General features: G+C 40.0%; 2 protein-coding genes across 3 annotated transcripts in view; one reads left to right on the top strand and one right to left on the bottom strand.

The window, feature by feature from the left end:
* Nucleotides 1–23,473, bottom strand: part of LOC147019378 (DNA-directed RNA polymerases I and III subunit RPAC2-like) — a 220,622-nt gene that overhangs the window by 77,821 nt on the left and 119,328 nt on the right. The window lies entirely within an intron of this gene.
* LOC147019380 (endothelin receptor type B-like) overlaps nucleotides 1–23,473 on the top strand; it is a 64,994-nt gene that overhangs the window by 929 nt on the left and 40,592 nt on the right. For both annotated transcript variants that reach the window (XM_085899855.1, XM_085899854.1), the window contains exons 2-3: nucleotides 19,759–19,871; nucleotides 21,273–21,471. In XM_085899855.1, the coding sequence (XP_085755981.1) occupies nucleotides 19,759–19,871; nucleotides 21,273–21,471 (312 nt within the window). The remainder of the gene's footprint in view (nucleotides 1–19,758; nucleotides 19,872–21,272; nucleotides 21,472–23,473) is intronic.

The raw sequence follows: 23,473 nt of genomic DNA, 5'->3' as shown, positions 1-23,473 counted from the left end.
ATTGGCCACCGCTAAGTGAAAGGGAGATAGCGAGCTCGGCCACCACTAAGTGCAAGGCAAATAGCCAAATCGGCCACCGCCAAGTGCAAGGGACATAGCCAGATTGGCCACCGCCAAGTGAAAGGGAGATAGCAAGATTGGCCACCGCTAAGTGAAAGGGAGATAGCCAGATTGGCCACCGCTAAGTGAAAGGGAGATAGCCAGATTGGCCACCGTTAAGCGAAAGGGAGATAGCGAGCTCGGCCACCACGAAGTGCAAGGCAAATAGCCAAATCGGCTACCGCCAAGTGCAAGGGACATGGCCAGATTGGCCACCGCCAAGTGCAAGGGACATAACCAGATCGGCCACCGCCAAGTGCAAGGGACATAGCCAGATCGGCCACCGCCAAGTGCAAGGTACATAGCCAGATCAGCCACTGTAAAGTGCAAGGCAGATAGCCAGTTCGGCCACCGCGAAGTGCAAGGCAGATAGCCAGTTCGGCCACGGCGAAGTGCAAGGGGGATGGCCAGGTCGGCCATGGCAAAGTGCAAGGCAGATAGCCAGATCGGCCACCGTGAAGTGCAACGGAGACAGCGAGCAAGGCCACCGCAAAGTGCAAGGAAGATAGCGGCTGGGCCATCACGATGTGCAAGGGAGACAGCCGGATCAGCCACTGCCATATGCAAGAGAAGTAGCCAGACAAGCCCCCACGAACTGCAAGGGAAATAGCCAGATCGGCCACTGCAAAGTACAAGGGAAATATCCGGATCAGCCACTGCGATATGCAAGAGAGATAGCTGGATCAGCTACTGTGATGAGAAAAGGACATAGCCAGATCGGCCACTGCAAAGGAATTAGCCGGATCAGCCACTGCGATGTGCAAGGGAGATAGCCAGATCAGCCACTGCGAAGCGCTAGGGGGATAGCCAGATCAGCCACTGCGAAGCGCAAGGGGGATAGCCAGATCGGCCACTGCGAAGCGCAAGGGGGATAGCCAGATCGGCCACTGCGATGCGCAAGGGAGATAGCCAGATCGGCCACTGCGAAGCGCAAGGGAGACAGCCAGATCGGCCACTGCGAAGCACAAGGGAGACAGCCAGATCGGCCACTGCGAAGCGCAAGGGAGACAGCCAGATCGGCCACTGCGAAGCGCAAGGGGGATAGCCAGATCAGCCACTACGAAGCGCAAGGGGGATAGCCATATCGGCCACTGCAAACTGCAAGGGAAATACCCGAATCAGCCACTTCGATATGCAAGGGAGATAGCCAGATCGGCCACTGCGAAGCGCAAGGGAGACAGCCAGATCGGCCACTGCGAAGTGCAAGGGAGATAGCCGGATCAGCCACTGCGATGTGCAAGGGAAATAACCAGATCGGCAACTGCAAGGGAAATAGCCAGATCGGCCACTGCAAACTGCAAGGGAATTATCTGGATCAGCCATTGCAATGTGCAAGGGAAATATCCAGATCAGCCATGGCGATGTGCAAGGGAGATAGCCAGATTGGCCACCACTAAGTGCAAGGGAGATAGCCAGATCGGCCACCGCGAAGTGCAAGGGAGATAGCCAGATCGGCCACCGTGAAGTGCAAGGGAGATAGCCAGATCGGCCACCGTGAAGTGCAAGGGAGATAGCCAGGTCGGCCACCGCGAAGTGCAAGGGAGATAGCCAGGTCGGCCACCGCAAAGTGCAAGGGAGATAGCCAGGTCGGCCACCGCGAAGTGCAAGGGAGATAGCCGGATCGGCCACTGCGAAGTGGAAGGAAGATAGCAAGCTCGGCTACCGTGAAGTGCAAGTGAGATAGCCAGATCGGCCACCGTCAAGTGCAAGGGAGATAGCGAGCAAGGCCACCGCAAGGTGCAAGGAAGATAGCGAGCTCGGCCACCACGAACTTGCAATGGAAATAGCCAGATCGGCCACCGCGATGTGCAAGGGAGAGAGCTGGATCAGCCACTGCCATATGCAAGAGAAGTAGCCAGATCGACCTCTGCGATTTGCAAGTGGCCTAGCCAGATCAGCTGGTGCGATGTACAAGGGAAATAGCCAGATCATCCCCCACAAACTGCAAGGGAAATAGTCAGATCGGCCACCACTAAGTGCAAGGGAAATATCTGGATCAGCTACTGCGATGTGCAAGGGAAATAGCCAGATCAGCCCCCACAAACTGCAAGGGAAATATCCGGATCAACCACTGCGATATGCAAGGGAAATAGCCAGATCGGCCACTGCAAAATGCAAGGGAAATGTCCGGATCAGCCACTGCGAAGTGCAAAGGAAATGTCCGGATCGGCCACCAGGGGCATTGTTTGTCACTTTGACGTATCGTGAAATATCCCAGTGGACGAAATGTCGTCGCAGCACTCCTTGTGACCGGCTTTGTCGTTTCTGGACCCTGGTTGGGTAAATGCGAGCACACCTTAACGAACAACTACCAGCAAGGTGTACATTCTTGTTTTGGTGTCTCGAGTGCAGCAATCCAAACATAAAAGGAGTGATTACAACATTTCCATCAGTCACCCATCATCACGTTCAATGTTTCCTCTTTCAATGGATGCCCTTTCACTATTACCCTTCAATGCAAACTAGGGAATATGTACCTTCGTTATGTAGGTATGTTAGTTATGTAGGTACGTTAGTTATATAGGTATGTTGGTTATGTTGGTACATTAGTTATGTATCGTTATGTAGGTATGTTAGTTATATTGGTATGTTAGTTATGTATCGTTCTGTAGGTACGTTAGTTATGTATCGTTATGTAGGTATGTTAGTTATATTGGTATCTTAGTTATGTATCATTCTGTAGGTACGTTAGTTATGTATCGTTATGTAGGTATGTTAGTTATGTATCATTATGTAGGTATGTTAGTTATATTGGTATGTTAGTTATGTATCTTTCTGTAGGTACGTTAGTTATGTATCGTTGTGTATTTTGGTTCATTAGTTATGTATCGTTCTGCAGGAACGTTAGTTATGTAGGTACGTCAGTCGTACATTTTTTTGCAACTTCCAAACCCTGGGTTTGATCGAGGTAAACACCTGATCTCCGTTAAACTGGCAGTTTATGCTGAACTCGCACCTCCAACGGCATGCCATCAGTTCAAATCATGGAGCCGTTTTGAACGAGCTGCATTAACAGTGGATTACAATAAAATAAAAACTAATCCTGATTGAATGGTGCACACATCTTACCTATGAGCTGTCTAGTTTGGGTTCGATTCCCGACCCGGCTATAAACTGTGGGATTGGTGCCACGCCGTCGCTTGGACGGGGTGAAACTTGACGTCCCGTGTGCTGGCCTCAGCTGATCGCCATTACAGATCCCTCAGTGTCCTCCCATGAAGAGTAGGTGTGTTATTCTGGAATTCTGGAAATTCCTGCCCAAATCGAAATCAGCCACACAAACCCTGGCCCCATGATGAGTTCCATGATTACAAAACTGTCCTCGTCTCAAATTCCTGTCATTTGGTCATTAGTATTAGTTTCTGCTTTGTTCAATGTGTTGATGCGATTTGATGAAATGTTCTGATACCCGAATACTGAGTACTATTGGCAGCGACCATCATGTTTGCAGTAACTTCCATGTTGGCAAACTACCTGAGCTTGTCATTTGTCAACATCAAATTAAATTATATTTAACTGATGGACTGAAAATTAATCACAGGATAGTTAATGACGAATGAGTTAACGATTAGTTTATAGACTAGATGGTATTCATGGATACTTTCCCTGCACAGTTAACGGTTTTGGAAATATGGAGGTGCAACGTTTTTTCAAGATGGCACCTGTACCACATGACCTATGACATCATGATTATCATTACCATATTATACAGGAGGATGCGCTCCTGTGGTGAAAATTTTGTGTCCATCAGACCAACAGTTGCTAAGAAAAAAAATTCATAATGATCAGATAAGTGTACTTGTCAAATTATGACGTCATAATTAAGGTCCTGATGACATCATCATTAACATATCTTATTCCCCAATGGGAGTATTTGACAATGAGCCAGGTCTCAATGTTTTTCCATGGAGCTGTTTCGGAGATATAGAGTAGCAACTTTTTTCGATTTTTTCCAATTTGACGCCTGTACCACATGACCGAGGACATCATAATTATTTTAAAAATTCTACAGGAGGAGCCACTCATATTCTGAAAATTTTGTGTCCATCAGAATAACAGTTTCAGAGGGAAAAAAATGTTCATACTGATCGCATCAAGCATTGTACTTGTCGAATTCTGACGTCATAATGAAGCACTGATGACGTCATCATCAACACATGTTATTCCCCATTGGGAGTACTTGACAATGAGCCATGTTTCAATTTATTCCATTGAGCAGTTTGGGAGATCGAGGTGCAAAGTTTTTCTAAGATGGCGTCCGTACCAGGGACGAGATTCAAACCCAGGCTACACAACTCAAAGGTGAGGGAGTGTACCTCCGGCTCTCGTACCAGCCAGCGCAGATTCAGTGTACCACACTACAAATGGTCGCAGGGTTTGCTGAAGTCCTGAGGCTTGAAGACCGTCTGATACGTAATGCCATCAACTATATATTATGTTCCTGGTCGACATGATTGGTATTGTGTTTTTTCTCCTGATTTTTATGCAATACCACCAACTTAAAAACGTTGAGGTTTATATCAATTGATGCACACTGGCAGCACATTACAACTGATCATGGAAACTCTTACAAGTGTTCTGGGTATTGGAGTGGCCAAGCTGGATGGTGAAAATAGTAAACAATCATGAGCTACAAGAGTATGATGGATGGATGGTAGTGCTGAGGAATAACACTCAGATATTCCTCCAATGTATCATGCCCCTACAGAGTGACCGGAACACTAAGGCAGAATGTGCATCATGATTATACTTTTAGCCATTTGGCATTTTCATTGCTTCGTAGATCGCACTTGATGAAAGATTCTCGAATGTTCGATGGTCCTTTTGGAGCCTTTTGGAGTTGTGCCAAACTTGGTGTCCTGATGCTGTTTGTGAATCGCTCATTCATTGAACCATTTTATTTGCTGTGCCCTTGAACACTGATCTTCTGTACACTCTCTTCTATCCACCACTTGTTATTCTACACCACAATCCTTGTATACACACAAAAAAACAACCACCTGTCCCAGGTTTCCACCGACCTCACCCTTGAACAGTTTTCCAATCATAAATGATTTTGGTTGTAGGACAATTTTGTGTAAATTTAAACGGTTTCAATTTACCAATCACTTCCATCATATTGACTATCGAGATTCCTACAAATCCATCCATCCATCCATTGGGACCATACTCTGTGCAGAACGTTGGTGCTGCCTAAGCAGTCTCCTTTCCTATTGGGCACAATCCTGGACGGGTCGCCACTCCGACGCAGGATACCAGCATGCTGGTACTCATTTTGCCGACCTCAGAAGGATGACAGGCTGAGTAAACCCCACCTGGTATTAATTCAACAGCCAAGCAGGATTTGAACTCATGACCTAAGGATCCTAAACCCACCACTCTAGCCATTAAGCCAACACCAGGCATATCCAATTGAGCATGTTCCAATTTCTAGCAAAACTGAACCCTTGGGACAGTAAGCATCAAGGCACCTTACCCTAAGTGGAAGTCGTTGCAGGTTGGTTGGGTCGAAAAGTGTCAACCACCCCTTCTAACTTTTGCCGCACCCTTCCGATCCACCCAGGAGTCTCCTGACCTTGACTACCTCTATGATTTAGGGAACATTGGAACATTGGAACATTCCTACAAATGATCGAACAAGAAAAAGAGCAATCAGAAAATGCAGACCCTCATGAGGACTTCTTTTGAGTGGTGTATTGTTTTTTTTTTATATGTTTGAGGGTAAATCCAATATAGCTGCCAAACCATGTGACCTATGATGTCATATGTGAACATTTTGTTACTCATGGATAGGCAGTCATACGTGTAAAGTTTCACCTCGATCCCTTCAGGCATTTCGGAGAAGATTTTTGAAAGTTTTCTTTTTTTTAAACAATATGGCTGCCGAATCACGTGACTGATGACATAATTAAAAAAAATTGTGCATCATTTTATCCCTAGATTACCTCAAAAAAATTCATACTGATCAGATGTAATGTTCTACATATGCAATTATGACGTCATAACGAAGGCATCTATGATGTCATTTTTAAAAATCACACATTCCCCAAGAGTAGTGCTTTCCGTGTGCAAAGTTTCAATTTTTTCCTTGGTGCGGTTTCAGAGATACGGTGGTCCAAAGTTTTTCCAACATGGCTGCCACACCACATGACCTATGACGTCATAATTATAATTATAACATTCTACATGAGCCGCTGCACCACTGGTGAAAAATTCGTCTCAATCCAACAACTGGTTGCACAGAAAAACATGAAAGTTCTGTGCGAAAAAACAAACAAACAAATGGACCCAAATGCTATCCCCTCTTTGGTGAGGGTAACAATAACAGTTACAAAATCTGCCATCCACTCCATTCCTTAATTGAGAAATGCCCTCAACTCATCATGTCAATATTTACACCTGTATGGAGCTCACCTGTGTCTATATGCAATGAATAAATTGATATCAACATCACTTTGGTGAAATGGGTCTAAAATATTTGGCCAGGTCCATTTTGTATGTGTCTTTGGATAAAAATTGGAAATCCCAGAAAGTTTAGTTAATCAACTAAAAGGTTACGTGTAAATTTTACCATCAATTTCACCATCAACTCTATAAATACAAGACGAATGCTTTCATGAGCTCCATCTCTCCATCCGTCAGTGCACAGCACCTGGCTGCTGATTGCAGAATCGCCCGGAGAGCAGCTTTGTCGCTGATGTAGTGCCTCTGTAAGTCACTGCAGGAATTTGGAATTTGTTCAGGATACGAGCGACAATGGTTTGTTGTTTCGGAGGACACCGTGAGATATTTAACGTCCACCAGCTAACAGACGGGACATCCAAATTAACGTCAGTCCGATGGAGGGTGAACGCACCAATCTGAGAGCATACAGTTAGGTCAGGAATCGAACTCAAACAAGACATCTCTCAAAATGAGTTCGCTAAGTGTGCGCTATCCTGTGGAGTATGTTACCTCTGAGGTATCCTGTCACACATTGATAAGCTTACACATCATTATTTCTCAAATGTATTAAATTACTCATCCCTGAGTGATCTGACTGAGGGTCATTGTTTAAGGACAGGCAGACAAAGAACAACCACAATGCAGCGCTATATTGTACAAGGGTCCATGTATTGAATTTGTATGACAATGTGGAGAGATTTCCATCCCGACCCTCCCCTTGCTTTTACCATGAAATTTACATTTACAATGTGATGTCTCTCCATCAGCTTCCTCACTTTAGCATCAGATTAGTTATTTTATCATCAATTTGTTTACTTTATCATCAGATTGTTTATTTTATCACCAGTGTGTCTACTTACTCATCAGTTTGTTTATTGACTTATCAGTTTCTTTAATTCTCCATCCCTATGTTTGTTTCTCCATTAATTTGTTTATTTCTCATCAGTTTGTTTAATTTATCATCAGTGTATTTATTTTATCATCAGTGTGTTTAATCACAAATAAGTTTGTTCATTTTATCATCAGTGTGTTTAATCACAAATCAGTTTGTTCATTTTGTTGTCATGAATATGTATATGTTATCATCAGTTTGTTTATTTTATCATCGATTTGTTTCATTTGTCTTTGATGTGTTTAATTACTCATCAGGTTGTTTATTTTGTCATCAATTTGTATATTTTATCAGCAATTTGTATATTTTATCAGCAGTTTGTTTATTTTCTCATCAGTTTGTTTATTTCTCATCAGTTTGTTTATTTCTCATCAGTTTGTTTATTTCTCATCAGGTTGTTTATTTTGTCATCAATTTGTATATTTTATCAGCAGTTTGTTTATTTTCTCATCAGGTTGTTTATTTTGTCATCAATTTGTATATTTTATCAGCAGTTTGTTTATTTTCTCATCAGTTTGTTTATTTCTCATCAGTTTGTTTATTTCTCATCAGGTTGTTTATTTTGTCATCAATTGTATATTTTATCAGCAGTTTGTTTATTTTCTCATCAGTTTGTTTATTTCTCATCAGTTTGTTTAATTTATCATCAATTTGTATATTTTATCAGCAGTTTGTTTATTTCTCATCAGTTTGTTTCATTTATCATCAGTTTGTTTATTTTATCATCAGTTTGTTTATTTCTCATCGGTTTGTATAATTTATCATCGGTTTGTTTATTTTCTCATCAGTTTGTTTATTTCTCATCAGTTTGTATAATTTATCATCGGTTTGTATATTTTATCATCAGTGTGTTTATTTTCTCATCAGTTTGTATAATTTATCATCGGTTTGTATATTTTATCATCAGTTTGTTTATTTCTCATCAGTTTGTTTATTTCTCATCAGATTGTTTATTTCTCATCAGGTTGTTTATTTTGTCATCAATTGTATATTTTATCAGCAGTTTGTTTATTTTCTCATCAGTTTGTTTATTTCTCATCAGTTTGTTTAATTTATCATCAATTTGTATATTTTATCAGCAGTTTGTTTATTTCTCATAAGTTTGTTTATTTCTCATCAGTTTGTTTATTTTATCATCAGTTTGTTTATTTCTCATCGGTTTGTATAATTTATCATTGGTTTGTATAATTTATCATCGGTTTGTTTATTTTCTCATCAGTTTGTTTATTTCTCATCAGTTTGTATAATTTATCATCGGTTTGTATATTTTATCATCAGTGTGTTTATTTTCTCATCAGTTTGTATAATTTATCATCGGTTTGTATATTTTATCATCAGTGTGTTTATTTCTCATCAGTTTGTATAATTTATCATCGGTTTGTATATTTTATCATCAGTATGTTTATTTTCTCATCAGTTTGTTTAATATATCATCAGTTTGTATATTGTTACGGATTTGGAAGCCATTTACACACAAACAGACAGCAGTCGCCGTAGCTTAGTTATTTCGATAAGTATGTGTTTATAGTTAGAATCCCTCCTTCTGTCTGATGGGAATTTCGTGTATGCGCTAAGAATTATTTTTTAGTTAGGTTTTTACACAAGAACAACAACAACACCCTCACTCAACCCGGTCGCCATTGCCCACGTGTTTTTGGCTGAAGGCGTGGGCAGAGTCTCCATCACCTCAGATCCGACTCTGCCCCAGAAAAGTGGGAGTTGCCCCATCTACCGTGGGCCTGTCCAATGAGGAACGGCCAGCGGATCGCGTGATGGGACCGTCCAATCAGGAGGCGAGTGGCGAGGAAAGAAACCGCTCCTACCTCAAGAGAGAAGAGGAGTGATTGTGGCCATTGGCCTTTTTTGCGGTCGTGGTTTGGGTGCTCTGCGGTTCTTTGCGGTGGCTCACTGTGGTGGTGGTGACCGAAGAGCAGTGATTGTGGCGACTGCTGAGCATCTGCGGTCGTGGTGGCCGTGACCGAAGAGGAGTGATTGTGGCGACTGCTGAGCATCTGCGGTCGTGGTGGCGGCCGAGCTGCCGGGGACGTGGGCCGTGGACTTCGGGTCATGGGTTTGAGTCCCACCGTGGTAGTTCGGAGTCTGTGTGACCGCACGAGGCGGGAAGGTACCCCGGCCCGGCTCTACCGAATAAAGACCCAAGGGGTCCAGTTTCGTGTGTGTGTGTGTGTATGTGTGTGTGTGTGTGTGTGTGTGTGTGTGTGTGTGTGTGTGTGTGTGTGTGTGTGTGTGTGTGTGTGTGTGTGTGTGTGTGTGTGTGGTGCCAGTCTGTGTAAGTAGAATCGTAAAGTGCCTTGTTAATTGTACATTACATTTTCTTATTCGGATAACTCTGCTCTTTTTGTGCTCCCTTTCCCCGATTATTGTTATAAATAAACCCCTGTTAAATATACCAGCTCGTTTTCTGTGCTTTCTCTCATTGGCCTAGCAAGGAGCGTATTGAAAAATAGTAGAGCCGTTCTTGCCGTAAATTGTTCATTTGGTCCGGCGTGGCTTTTGGTAGCTTCCGCTTGGTTACGCCGGATCCGAGTCGGTGATAGCGACTCGGTTCGGACAAAGTCGGTCGAGGGTGTGGTTTTCCCCGGTAGTTGGACGACGTGGGTACTTAGGTATATTGAAATCAGGCAATTAACCCGACCCCACGCGGTCAAAATATTGGCGACCACGGTCCGCGAAGGGACCCGTGAACTCTCGGACTTATCCGAGAGTCACACCCTAAATTCCGGGTGTTCGGTGGGAGACGACTCCACTGCTCCACCTAGTGGTCGTTCATCGCCACCGAACTCCGGCCCACAACAATATTTTATCAGCAGTTTGTTTATTTTCTCATCCGTTTGTTTATTTTCTCATCAGTTTGTTTAATTTTCATCAGTTTGTATATTTTATCATCAGTGTGGTTATTTGCTCATCAGTTTCTTTAATTCTCCATCCCTATGTTTGTTTCTCCATCCATTTGTTTATTTCTCATCAGTTTGTTTAGTTTATCATCAGTGTGTTTATTTTATCATCAGTGTGTTTAATCACAAATCAGTTTGTTCATTTTATCATCAGTGTGTTTTGTTGTCATGAATATGTATATTTTATCATCAGTTTGCTTAATTTATCATTGATTTGTTTAATTTGTCTTTGAATTGTTTCTTTCTCATCAGTTTGTATATTTTATCATCAGTTTGTTTATTTCATCATCAGCATGTTTATTTTATCATCAATTTCTATATTTTATCTTCAGTTTGTTTGTTTTATCATCAATTTCTATATTTTATCTTCAGTTTGTTTATTTTATCATCAGTGTATTTAATCCTCATCAGTTTATTTAATTCACACTTACTTTGCTTACTTCTCATCAGTTTCTTTATTTTATCATCAATTTGTATATTTTGTCATCGTTGTGTTTTTTAACCCCCAATGGACTTAGCCAAAAATAGGGGCTTATTGATTTGGTCTCAATTTTCATATGTGTGTGCGTGTGTGTGTGCACACGTGCATCCGCAACCATATCTCAGAAATGTATGGACCGATTTTATTTGTACTTAGCCAAAGGCAACAAATGATGGTTATACTTATGCACATCATTTTGTTTCACGATGTGATCAAAGATGGCCGATTAGCGGCTATTTCAATTGTACACAAATATGGGCTAGCCCAACTCCAAACAGCAAAATTAAACAACGGAGGCTAGGACATTTTATGTCTTTTTTCCTTGTTTCCTGGGGGATTTTTTTTTACTTGTTTTATCAACAATTTGTATATTTTATGATGTTTGTTTCATTTACACTCAGTTTGTTTACTTCTCATCAGCTTGTGTATTTTATCATTGACTTGTTTATTTTATCATCAGTTTGTTTAATTCACATTAAATTTATTTTATCATAAATTTGTGTTTTTTTGTCATTATTGTGTCTATTTTATCATCAGTTTGATTATTATATTATCAATTTGTTTAATTTATCATCAGTGTGTTTAATTGCTCATCAGCTTATTCATTTTATCATCAGTGTGTTTATTTTGTCATCAATGTGTAAATTTTATCATCAGTTTCTTTCATTCTCCATCCCTTTGTTTGTTTCTCCATCCATTTGTTTATTTCTCATCAGTTTGTTTAGTTTATCATCATTGTGTTTATTTTATCATCAGTGCGTTTAATTACAAGTCAGTTTGTTCATTTTATCATCAGTGTGTTTTGTTGTCATTAATTTGTATATTTTATCATCAGTTTGATTATTTTGTCATCGGTTTCTTAAATTATTCATCAGTTTGTTTATTTATCATCGATTTGTTTAATTTATCATCAGTGTGTTTGTTTAATTTATCATCAGTTTGTTTATTTATGATCAATTTATTTTTGTCATCATTTTGTTTAATTCACTATCGGTTTGTTAAATTTATCAACAGTTTGCTTATTTCTTCATCAGTGTGTTTATTTTATCATCAGTTTGGTTATTTTATCATCAGCATGTATATTTCATCATGAGTTTGTGTATTTTATCATTAATTTGTTTATTTACTCATCAGTTTGTTTACTTCTCATTAGTTTATTTATTTTATCATCAGTTTGTTTATTTTATCATCAGCATGTATATTTCATCATGAGTTTGTGTATTTTATCATTAATTTGTTTATTTACTCATCAGTTTGTTTACTTTCATTAGTTTATTTATTTTATCATCAGTTTCTATATTTTATCATTAATTTGTTTTGTTTACTCATAATTTTCTTAAATTCTCCATCCATTTGTTTATTTCTCCATCAGTTTGGATATTTCTCATCAGTTTGTTTAATTTATCATCATTGTGTTTATTTTATCATCTGTGTGTATATTTTATCATCAATTTGTTTAATTTCTCATCAGTGTGTTTAATTACTCATCAGTTTGTTAATTTTATCATCAGTGATGATCAATATTTATTTTGTCATCAATTTGGTTATTTTATCATCAGTGTGTTTAATTGCTCATCAATTTGGTTATTTTATCATCAGTTTGGTTATGTTATCATCAGTGTGTTTATTTTATCATCCGTTTGGTTATTTTATCATCAGTTTGGTTATTTTATCATCAGTGTGTTTATTTTATCATCAGTTTGGTTATTTTATCATCAGTGTGTTTATTTTATCATCAATTTGGTTATTTTATCATCAGTTTGGTTATTTTCTCACCAGTTTGTTTAATTCCTCATCAGTTTGTATATTTTATCATCAGTGTGTTTAATTGCTCATCAATTTGGTTATTTTATCATCAGTTTGGTTATTTTATCATCAGTGTGTTTATTTTATCATCAATTTGGTTATTTTATCATCAGTTTGGTTATTTTCTCACCAGTTTGTTTAATTCCTCATCACTTTGTATATTTTATCATCAGTGTATGTAATTGCTCATCAATTTGGTTATTTTATCATCAGTTTGGTTATTTTATCATCAGTTTGTTTAATTCCTCATCAGTTAGTTTATTTTCTCAGCAGATTGTTTATTTACTCATCAGTTTGTTTACTTTTTCTCCTTCAAAGCAAACTACTTGTTTATGTCTTTCAGTTACCAAGCGTTTCCTCTCCTTTGACGATGAGATGTCATTAACGTGGCATTCACCTTTTCCACATTTTCTTTTTCCAATCGACATTGCCTTGCAGTTTGTGTACAATTGTTGCCTTACTACCCCACTGTCAATTTAACCTTGCTCTTCCATGACGATCGCTCTTGTAGAAATAAAAATGGCATATCCTGAAAAATATTACAAAAATCTTTCACTTCCCATGAATATGAAATTACGTTATCTAACGATAAGGCCTACACGATTGATCTTTGCTCTCAAAACGTGTCATCAGGAGCATATAATTTTTCATTCACTCTTTAATTTTTCAATTGCATTCCTTATTTTCATTACATTTTATTTCCCATCCTTTTCCACAGCAATTAAAGGCTCATGTAAGGGGTTTTAACATACAAGGGGCAGTGGAAATGTTTTACGATCTGGATACTCATAATCATCCAAAACATTTCAAAAATACAACAAAGCATATGTATAAATAACAAATACATTTATGTATTTTATTATGAACTAGGGGAAATATCTGTCAAGGAATGGGTGATGGGATTTGATGGGCTAGGAGAGCCAGATAAGAAGAACAACAACAACAATCCTGTGACAGTTGGCCTTAAATCGCTGCCCAACAAAATGAGGTAACATCATCAGGTATGTTGACCGCTTTGAGAACAGTTTATTTTTGACTCTGCCAAACAGAATAAAAGATCTAAAGCAGAGAGTTAATCAAACACATTACCCTGTGCAGTCTTGAGAAACAAGGACATGGGAGGGGTCTCCGAGCAGCAAATTTGATTGGTCGAGATGATGTAAAATGCCGTAATATTTTGTCCAAGTACTGTTAAACGGAAGGGTTTTGAAAGTACCTGAAGGTGATTTGTATTCTCCAGTGTTCAAGTATATTATAATTCAATGGAAAGAAAATCAAGATCTTAAAGGTGGTAGAAAAAATATTCGTAAGATTACTGTTGTTGATGCATTCATGCTCCATAAATTTCATTTTTATGCAGTCTTATACACTACCTTATTCAACATGTTCCATTAGTTCTTCATGCGATTTGTTTGTGCCCTTTATGATGTTGCTAAAATAGTAAGTTTCCTGTTTGGAAGTAAAAATGATCTCACCCTCTCTGTGCATGTGCGATGGGGACGAATTCAGAGCCAAAGTACTGTTAAACTACAGGTTTGTTTTCCAATCCATGTTCAAAATATAACATTAAATTGAAAGTAAGTTGTTCTTCAATCATAAACTGATGTTTGGAGACAGACAAACAGACAAAGCGAATCAATTGCTTCACCCTGCTTTTCGCTTTGCGTGCGTGGGATAAAAAATATATAGATGCTGTAAGTATAATTATAAGGCTGATAATTATGCCTCCCAAGTTTGGTGATGACGCGTGAAGCGATTAGTGGAGATAAGAAAGATAAAAGGAAAGACACCTTCGTTTTATTGCAATAGATTATACAGGTATACACTTTTTTAATGCTGGCATTTCTTGGATTATTTTATCTCATTTCTATAACATATTGAATGCCCCTCAATCTCACATAAAACAAGGACATTATGAAAAGTTAGTTTGTTTTATGAACTTTAAATAGATTTTGGCTAAATGTAATATCTCTTAAAACAAATGTACAACTGAAAAAGCTTTTATTAAGGCTTTATTGGCAATGATCGAACAGTGGAAAAATAACCAAATGGACTTACATTGGGTTTCATTAATCATTGCAGAAACAGACTCTGCAGCAAAACTTAGCATGTTATCAAACTTTTTACTGATCGCCCATTACTTTTCCCAATTTTTGTATAACTTATGCAATAATATGACAAACTGTTAGTTACATAGCCAAGGAGCTTAAATATCTTGAGGCATTCAGGAAACTGTCCCAGGAGATCGATCGATGGATTCAAAATGCTTCCTCGTGGCTTTGCTGCCACTTCTGTGTCGGTGCATGCTGCTTTGATTATTTGTTGAGACAATGACCCTTGTCTGAATGTTGTTCCTGTCTATTTCCCACAACCCTGTGTTTTCACTTGTTTGCTGTTCATATCTGAACCAGTGGTTCATGATTCTGGGAACCCAGGTTAATATCGCACACACCATATCTGTTTGACACTATTAGAAAGACATTAGCAGACAATGCACAAAGTACACTTTTCTACTAACATCTTTGTCTTGCATGTGATTTACATAAAACTCTTTATGGTGTGTTCACACAGTAGTATTTTTTCTGGAGTAAATCCAATGATATGAGAGTCAGGTCTTTGTGGATGTGTTAAACATCACAACTTTGAAAAGAGTTAATCGGTCTGAGACCACGGATGAGTAATGTGGAAGAATTAAGTCTGTGACTCGCAATCCGAGGGCGTGACCAGTGATCAGAGGGTTTGACATGATCCAAATGTGACGTTATCCGAGAGCACGACTCGCCATTCGAGAGCTTGACTCAATCCGAGAGTGTGACTCGCTCTCCAGGGGCGTGACTCACTATTTGCGAGTGTGACTCACAGTCAGAGGGCGTGACTCACAGTCGAAGGACATGACTCGCAGTCGGAGTGCGTGACTCAGTCAGAGGGCATGACTTGCAGTCAGAGGGTGTGACTCGCAGTCGAAGGGTGTGACTCACAGTCGAAGGGCGTGACTCGTAGTCGAAAGGTGTGACTCGCAGTCGGAAGGTGTGACTCACAGTCAGAGGGCGTGACTCACAGTCTGTGAGTCTTGATGAGTTGACATTTTCAATTGAAGCAACTTCTTCATCAGTGGTTAAAAACCACCACAATATTAGATATATATATATATATATATATATATATATATATATATATATATATATATATATATATATATATTATAATGTATATATATATACATTATATATATGTGTATATGTATACAGACACTCCTCACTTAATGACCTACCTGTTTAATGACTGCCCGGACTTACGACCAGCTCTCTGACCAGTCGGCAGCGCATGACCCTTTTTTTTCTCCTCAGTCTCAGTCTCGTTCCCGCAGTATTCACGACACTGGCATTCGCAATCACCAAGACTATATATTTCGTCTATAAATTTGTACTTTATTGTGCACCCCATAGAACAAGATGTCGGCGAAAAGGAAGTGTCGGCGGCGTCGATGTCATAAATAAAAAAAATTGTGGAACTTGCTGACGTGCTTAATTTAGATGTTGAAGTGGAAGATATTGAAGAATTAGTGGAATATGTCGAGGGAGAGCTAACTAATGAAGATTTAATAGAGTTGGAAGATATTGAATAATTAGTGGAATATGTTGAGGGAGAGCTAACTAACAAAGATTTAATAGAGTTGGAAGTGCAGCAGCACTTGGAAGAGGAAGAAGAAGAGGAAATAATGGAAGAAGTGCAAAAGAAGTTCACTGTAAAGGGGTTAGCTGGTGTCTTCTCGAAAGTGAATGCGGCTGTATTAGAACTCGAGGGTATGAACCCAAATGTTGAACGGTTCACGAAAGTGAAACGGCAAATGAATGAACCACACGAATGGGATTCTTCTCGAAAGCTACACCCAGGACCCCTACCGCTACCCCTACAAGTCCTTCCATTTCCTCACCATCATCTCCCTTACCCGGGCGCTCTACAGCTCCTGATAACCCTGCTGATAACTCCGATGATGACGCTGATGACCCCAAACCACTATCACACTTTGAAGGATTCAATGACTAAAATGTTAATCTGAATGTCTTTTTTTATAACTTTAATGTTTTTTGGTACATCATTTTTATAATTTTTGCTGATTTTTATGTTCTGAAATATGAAAGAGTTATGCAAATTAAAACAAAGTTATCAAGTTGGAGTGTCCTTTAGACCTTTTCTTTATTCAGAATAAATTAAAACGATTACCTGTATTTACAGTATGCAAAGTAATGTATATTAGAGCTGATTTCCTCTATTCTGTTTATTACTGTATACAGTACACTACTGTATAAACATTAAAAAAAAATCCTCGGAAAAAAAATCCTCATAAGAAAATAAAAATAAAAAAAGTAAAAAATACTGTATAAAAATAAATCCTCACTTATCGACCAATTCGCTTAACGACCGAGTCGTTGGAACGGAACTTGGTCGTTAAGTGAGGAATGCAGATATATATATATATATATATATATATATATATATATATATATATATATATATATATATATATATATATATATATATATATACATATATATATATATATATATATATATATATATATATATATATATATATATGTATATAAATATATATATATATATATATATATATATATATATATATATATATATATATATATATATATATGTCTGTGTGTGTGTGTGTGTGTGTGTGTGTGTGTGTGTGTGTGTGTATATATATATATCTTCTTCTTTCGGCTGCTCCCGTTAGGGGGCGCCACAGCGGATCATCCGTTATGATCCGCATCGTGATTTGGCTTAGATTTTATGCCGGATTCCCTTCCTGATGCAACCCTGGTCGCCTCTTACGACACAGGGATACATATATATGTGTGTGTACATATGTATATACATATATATTATATATGTGTGTGTAGTCTATGTATGTATATATATATATATATATATATATATATGTATATATATATATATATATATATATATATATATATATATATATATATATATATATATATATATATATATATATATACATATCTACAATTTGAAGTTTTTTGTTTGTTTGCTTGTTTGATTGTTTGACTGCACGTGCTGATCTCCTGAACGGTGAAAGATAGGAGTTAACCTCTGAAACAAAAGATGTCGGGACGGGCCCCTGGAAGGTTAAAGGCGAGCTGGCGAGGCCCCTCTGCCAGGGGGAGGGGGGGTTAGACGGTAGTTTATATTTTATGGGATTTTATGTCCGCGACCATCGTAATCAATTTCAACAGTGTCCACGACTATAAAATCCCTTCAAATATAAACTAACTAAAATCCCCCCCCCCCCCAGGGGTAGTTTATCTAAAATCTACCCTTTATACAGACGGGTAGATTTATAATCTACCCTTTATGTATATATATATATATATATATATATATGTAATTTATTTTTTATTTATTTTTTAACCATGTGTGAAAAATATGGCAGAAATTTAGATATAGCTGCATAAAGCAGGTGATCACACAATGAAAGGGATTTTTCTCCTGGAAACTTTGTGTCAATGTCAGGGTGATGTTTGATTAAATAAACATATAAATACACATTTTACTACGTAAACAAACACATGCTTTAAAATCTCTTGCAATCAAAACCTGCGATGGTCGGTAAGCTCCATGTTGCTCTCCTTATGCCCCATGCCCATATTTAGTGACAATTAAAATGTCTACATGAGATGGAAAAAGAAAACGTTTCTGAGGAGGTGTTTGCTATAAATACATGTGGGTTGTCCTGTTTGTCAATCCCATCTGAGAATTTATGTCATGGTGCTGGGATCGCATATACTGTGATTCCTTATCAATTTTGTTTTGTATTCAAAGTCGAGGCTTATTGAAGAGTTAAAACACAACGTAACAGGGTAGAAGAGCTTCAACACAGTGGAAAGGGGAGAAACACAGCAACATCAGCATTGAGAGAAACTTGGAAGGAGAATGGGTGAGGGGCGAATGAGAGAGTTAGGGGTTGGGACGCAGGAGGTGAGCAAGTCTGATAGCAAGCTCATACATAGAAAGGGGAAACGGGAAAGAAACAGCAATTTAAAGAAAAAAATCAAAACAGAGTGAGGGAGAGCAGAGAAAATAAATAGAACCTGAAAAGAAGGGGTGGGCTTGAGGAGGGTTAATGAGGTTAGAGAAGATCATGAGTATGAATGGGGAATGACCCGAGGAAGTAAACAGCCATGTTTTTGCTCACTGAGGAGTTTTTGCTCATGGACAAGTGTTTGCTCATGGAGTAGTTTTTGCTCACAGTGGAGTATTTGCTCATGGAGGAGTTTTTGCTCACAGAGGAGTTTTTGTTCACAGACGTGTGTTTTTGCTCATAATGGAGTTTTTGCTCACGAAGGGATGTTTACTCACAGAGTTTTGTTTGTTCACAGTGGAGTTTTTGCTCACAGAGGAGTTTTTGCTCACAGACGTGTGGTTTTGCTCACGGAGGAGTTTTTGCTCACGAAGGGGTGTTTGCTCACAGAGTTTTGTTTGTTCGCAGAGGAGTTTTTGCTCACGGAGGAGTGTTTGCTCACGGATGAGTGTTTATTCACAGAGGAGTTTTTGCTCACTGAGTAGTTTTTGCTCATGGTGGAGTTTTTGCTCACGTGCGAGTTTTTACTCACGCAGGAGTTTTTGCTCACGGAGAAGTTTGGGAACTTTTTCAGAGTCCACCGACCTGTCTGCGATTTGGGAGAAACAGGGCCAGATATTCACCTTCATCTCAGGAGATTCCACTGGATTTTGGCCATGGTGATATACGATACACGCAAACTCCTTCCAGAGCAAAAGGTCTACATTAGAATGCTTATAATAGCAGTTGAATGGACTTGAACGTATGCTCACAAGACTACTTTTCTGGTTTTAAAACCCATTCAAATAAATAATTACAGATGCACTCATGTAAACTGCATCTTTAAAAAATTTTTACTTACAAAGCACGCCTTACACTGTGTACATACCATAACAACTGCGCTTGCTGATGCATGTTCAACCTTTCGCCACAACATCCTCACCCTCAGTGCAGACCTTGAAGACACGACTTGTTTTTTAAGCCTTTCTCACTGCACGTGTGTATGTTTTCCTCCTGGTCCTCAGCTATATGCTCAGAACTGGCCGTTCGGAGTGGTGATGTGCAAGACTGTGCCTTTCCTGCAGAAGGCGTCTCTGGGCATCACCGTGTTCAGCCTGTGTGTTCTCAGTGTCGACCGGTGAGTAGAACGTGTAAGCTCGTGCGCTCGGGAATCCAGACGCGGTACACTGAGAATGGCCCGGTGGACAGCACGACTCCGTGCAGTTTTACACAAGCACCCACAATATCAGCTGCATTCCCACTCAAAAAACACAACCAAAATGACATCAACTGGACCACCACACACTTGATAATGGAATGCTTTGTCTGTAGGGAAGTGACAATACACACACAAGAGAAAAGTAGTCTTCATAAGGACTGGAGTTTGTCTGTCGGTACAAATATACGGACGATTAATGTCCTCAACCGAACATTGAGAGAGGTAGGCAGACATAAGTCTGAGTCAAATATGTCGATTGAATAAATGTCTGAGGGACTTTGTCGTTATAGTGAAAGTAACCAACAACCATCATGTCACGTTTCCAGCTTCAACGAAATCAACTGAAAAATCAAGATGATGGCAGCTAAGATAACACTGAGGTCGGAACAGGAAATCATGATGAAATTCCTGTTGGATTAAAACATCATAAGCGTTCAGATGTGTGGACCATCTGCCGCACAGTATGCCCACGGTTGTCTGTCAAAGTTACATGTACAAGTGAAATATCCGTTCAGCTCAACTTTGGACCACTCGAATAACTGTAAGGTACGATTTATTTTAACCTGTCACAGCAAGCCGAGTTTCGAATTAAAAAATGAACACCTTAACCAAAGGGGCACGACTACAATCACCTTGTTCAACACAACCTTATCACACCTATTTGAAGTCGATCGTGAAATGTTGTCTACCTGTGCCTCAAACCAGGTAATCACACAACATTGCTCAATTCTCTTCAATCTCTTCCTTCCCTCCAGGTCTTCAACACAGCTGTTCACCACCATCTCAGATCACCCCCACCCCCCATCCATAACCATCATCTTTTCTACACCCGTTAACCCCCCAATCTCCCAATATTGCTTCTGTCTCCATCTTGTCCACCCCCTTGCATTCTCCTCTTCCCCTCATCCTTACCTGCGCATTCCTTATTTGTCCGTCTCCGTTCATTTTTTGCTGCTCCTTTTGTTCTGTTGCATCGTGATCCGTTCTGTGTTCTAGCTCTTCCACGAGCCTCAACTCTGTATTCCAAAAAAAAAAAAAAAAAAAACGTCCATTACAATCAAGGCCAAAACACATCGAGACCCATCGTTTCGTCTAGACCCTCCCGAAGTGTAATGAGCATTAGAAAGGAATAAAATCTCATGTGAAATGGATTCATTCCCTGCTGGCTCAGCAGCTCTAGCACCTCATATCCATGGGACAATCGACTTCAACCGCACAGAACTGTAGCCATGAATTGAACATGAATTTTGGAGCACATAATGTCGTGTTCATTGTATGCAGACATTGAACTGATTTTCGGTCTTGTTCCACCATTTGCAGATACCGTGCAGTGGCATCGTGGAACCGCATCCAGGGAATGGGCATCCCGCTCCTTACCGCACTCGAGGTGCTGGCCATCTGGTTCATATCTGTGCTGTTAGCCCTTCCCGACCTGTTTGCTTTCACAATGTATCAAATGGATTATCGCAACACAACGCTGAACGTCTGCTTCGCTTCTTCCACGATACCTTTCCTGCAGGTGAAATGCTCTCCGATTCTTCTTCAACAAACTCAATATCAACTTATTGGAATGCTCGTCGTAACCGTCATAGAGAGTGTCATACTGCTTCATTGGAGAGGTAGAATGATGGATGGGATCAAACGGGACGCAACATTAATCGAGGTATGCTAATCACCGTGAGAATCAAGAAGCTGACGTTTTGGGAGTTAACCAAGCAGACGAAGGGTTAGCACCTGAAACGTCTGTTTTTTGGGGGGATTTTTTTACTTCCCACGGAGTTTTGGATGCCTCGATCAACGTTTCCGTTGGTTCCATCCACGACAAAGTTATCTTTTCACTAAATCTCCAACTTGTATAATTACTTATGGGCTGCCAGGATGGCCTAGTGGTACGTGCACTCACCTCTAATCTGTCTAGTCTGGGTTCGAATCCTGACACAGCTATAAACTGTCATTCCGGTATTTCACAGGTTGTGCGATTCATCAGTGTGTACTGTACCTCGGATGGACATTAAATTGGGTGTCATGTGTGCTGGCACTCTCCATTGTTTGACGTTAAACACCCCACAGTGTACTTCACGAAGAGTCGGCGAGTTATCGTCGGCACCCTGAACAAATGAATAACTTCTGTCACACATCCAGCATGGATGGTAGGCTGCTCGCAGCTTCCCTGGGCTGTACTGGCACCTCTCACTAAAGAGATTTTAGTGGAATATTGGTCCTGCTGTAAGCTCGTGGGGGTCGTTGGTACTTTCTGCCTTACAGGTTGCCTTCCTGGTTCTGCAGTGCTTGCCACAGGGTACCTGCCACCTCAGGTGATGAAGCAACACCGACTCCAATGGTGCCCTCGAGTCGGTGTTCCCATAGGCTTGCTGCTAAAAAGCTAGAGGCCTGTACCGAGGTGTAGCACCCTGGGAGATTTGCTTCTGCCTCATCATCTGGCGCATAATCTCGGGCCTCATTCTCTGCCAGTTCACAGCTAGATCTGCACTGAGGATGGGATTCTGGGAGGCCTGTCTGGGGCCACGAGCTTGCACTGTTGATGCCATCTGGAATAGTTTAAATTTTTTTCTCTCATGATGCATGACAACTTAAATAATTAAAATTCTACTGTGGGCCAATTATCTGTGACACCCCCATCATTCTCCAATCAATTCACCCTCCTCTTTGTCAACATCCGAGATACTAATTACAACCAAAATCCGACTCACCATCTGCTGCAATCATCTAGACCAGATCTCCTGTTCCTCACTGAGACTCAGATTGCTGAACACATCTCCACAACCCACCGGCAGTGCACTGGCTACATCCTCTCCCACAGTTTCCATTCCAAAACTGGTGCATGCACCTACATACGCTTCAACATCTCCACTACTTGCCATCCCCATATTGATATTTCCAACCCTCATTTTCAATTTTTCAACTTCAAAGTCCCCCTCCTCAATCTCAATAAATTCATCCTCAATCGCTCTCCCAACTCTATCAGTCATGTGCATCTACTTGGCCACCTCACTACCTGTATTGAGTAAATCCAACAATCCTCTCCATCTTCTGCAATTATCCTGCTTGGGGATTTCAACACGCACGACGACTCCTGGATTTTCCACTCGATCCGCTCTGACCAGGTTTACACTGAAGACGAAACATTCGCTATCCTCAATGACCTCTGTCAACTCATCTCTGAAACCACTGGAATTCCTGACTGCTCTTCCAATAGCTCAAACACTCTGGATCTTTTTCTCACTTGCAAACCTCATCTTTACAATAGTATCCTCATTACTGCACTTGTTTGATCCTTTGACCAACTGCCATCATTACCAACTGCCATCCCTTCTGGCAGTATTAATATGCTCAGTGTCACCATCTCCAGCAGTCTCTCCTCACAGCCTCACATCCTCAATATCGCCAAATCTGCCTCAAAGAAACTTGGTTTCCTCATCATAACTCACAAATACTTCAACTTCCCATCAGCTTCTCACCCTCTACAAACCCCATGTCAGACTGGTAATGAACTATTGCTC

The sequence above is a fragment of the Eptatretus burgeri genome, chromosome 10 (assembly GCF_056783735.1).
Source record: "Eptatretus burgeri isolate ZD-2024b chromosome 10, Ebu_testis_v1, whole genome shotgun sequence".
In the NCBI taxonomy this organism is placed as follows: domain Eukaryota; kingdom Metazoa; phylum Chordata; class Myxini; order Myxiniformes; family Myxinidae; genus Eptatretus; species Eptatretus burgeri.
Note: the sequence above shows the minus strand (reverse complement) of the source record. Positions and strands in the feature narration are given on the sequence as shown.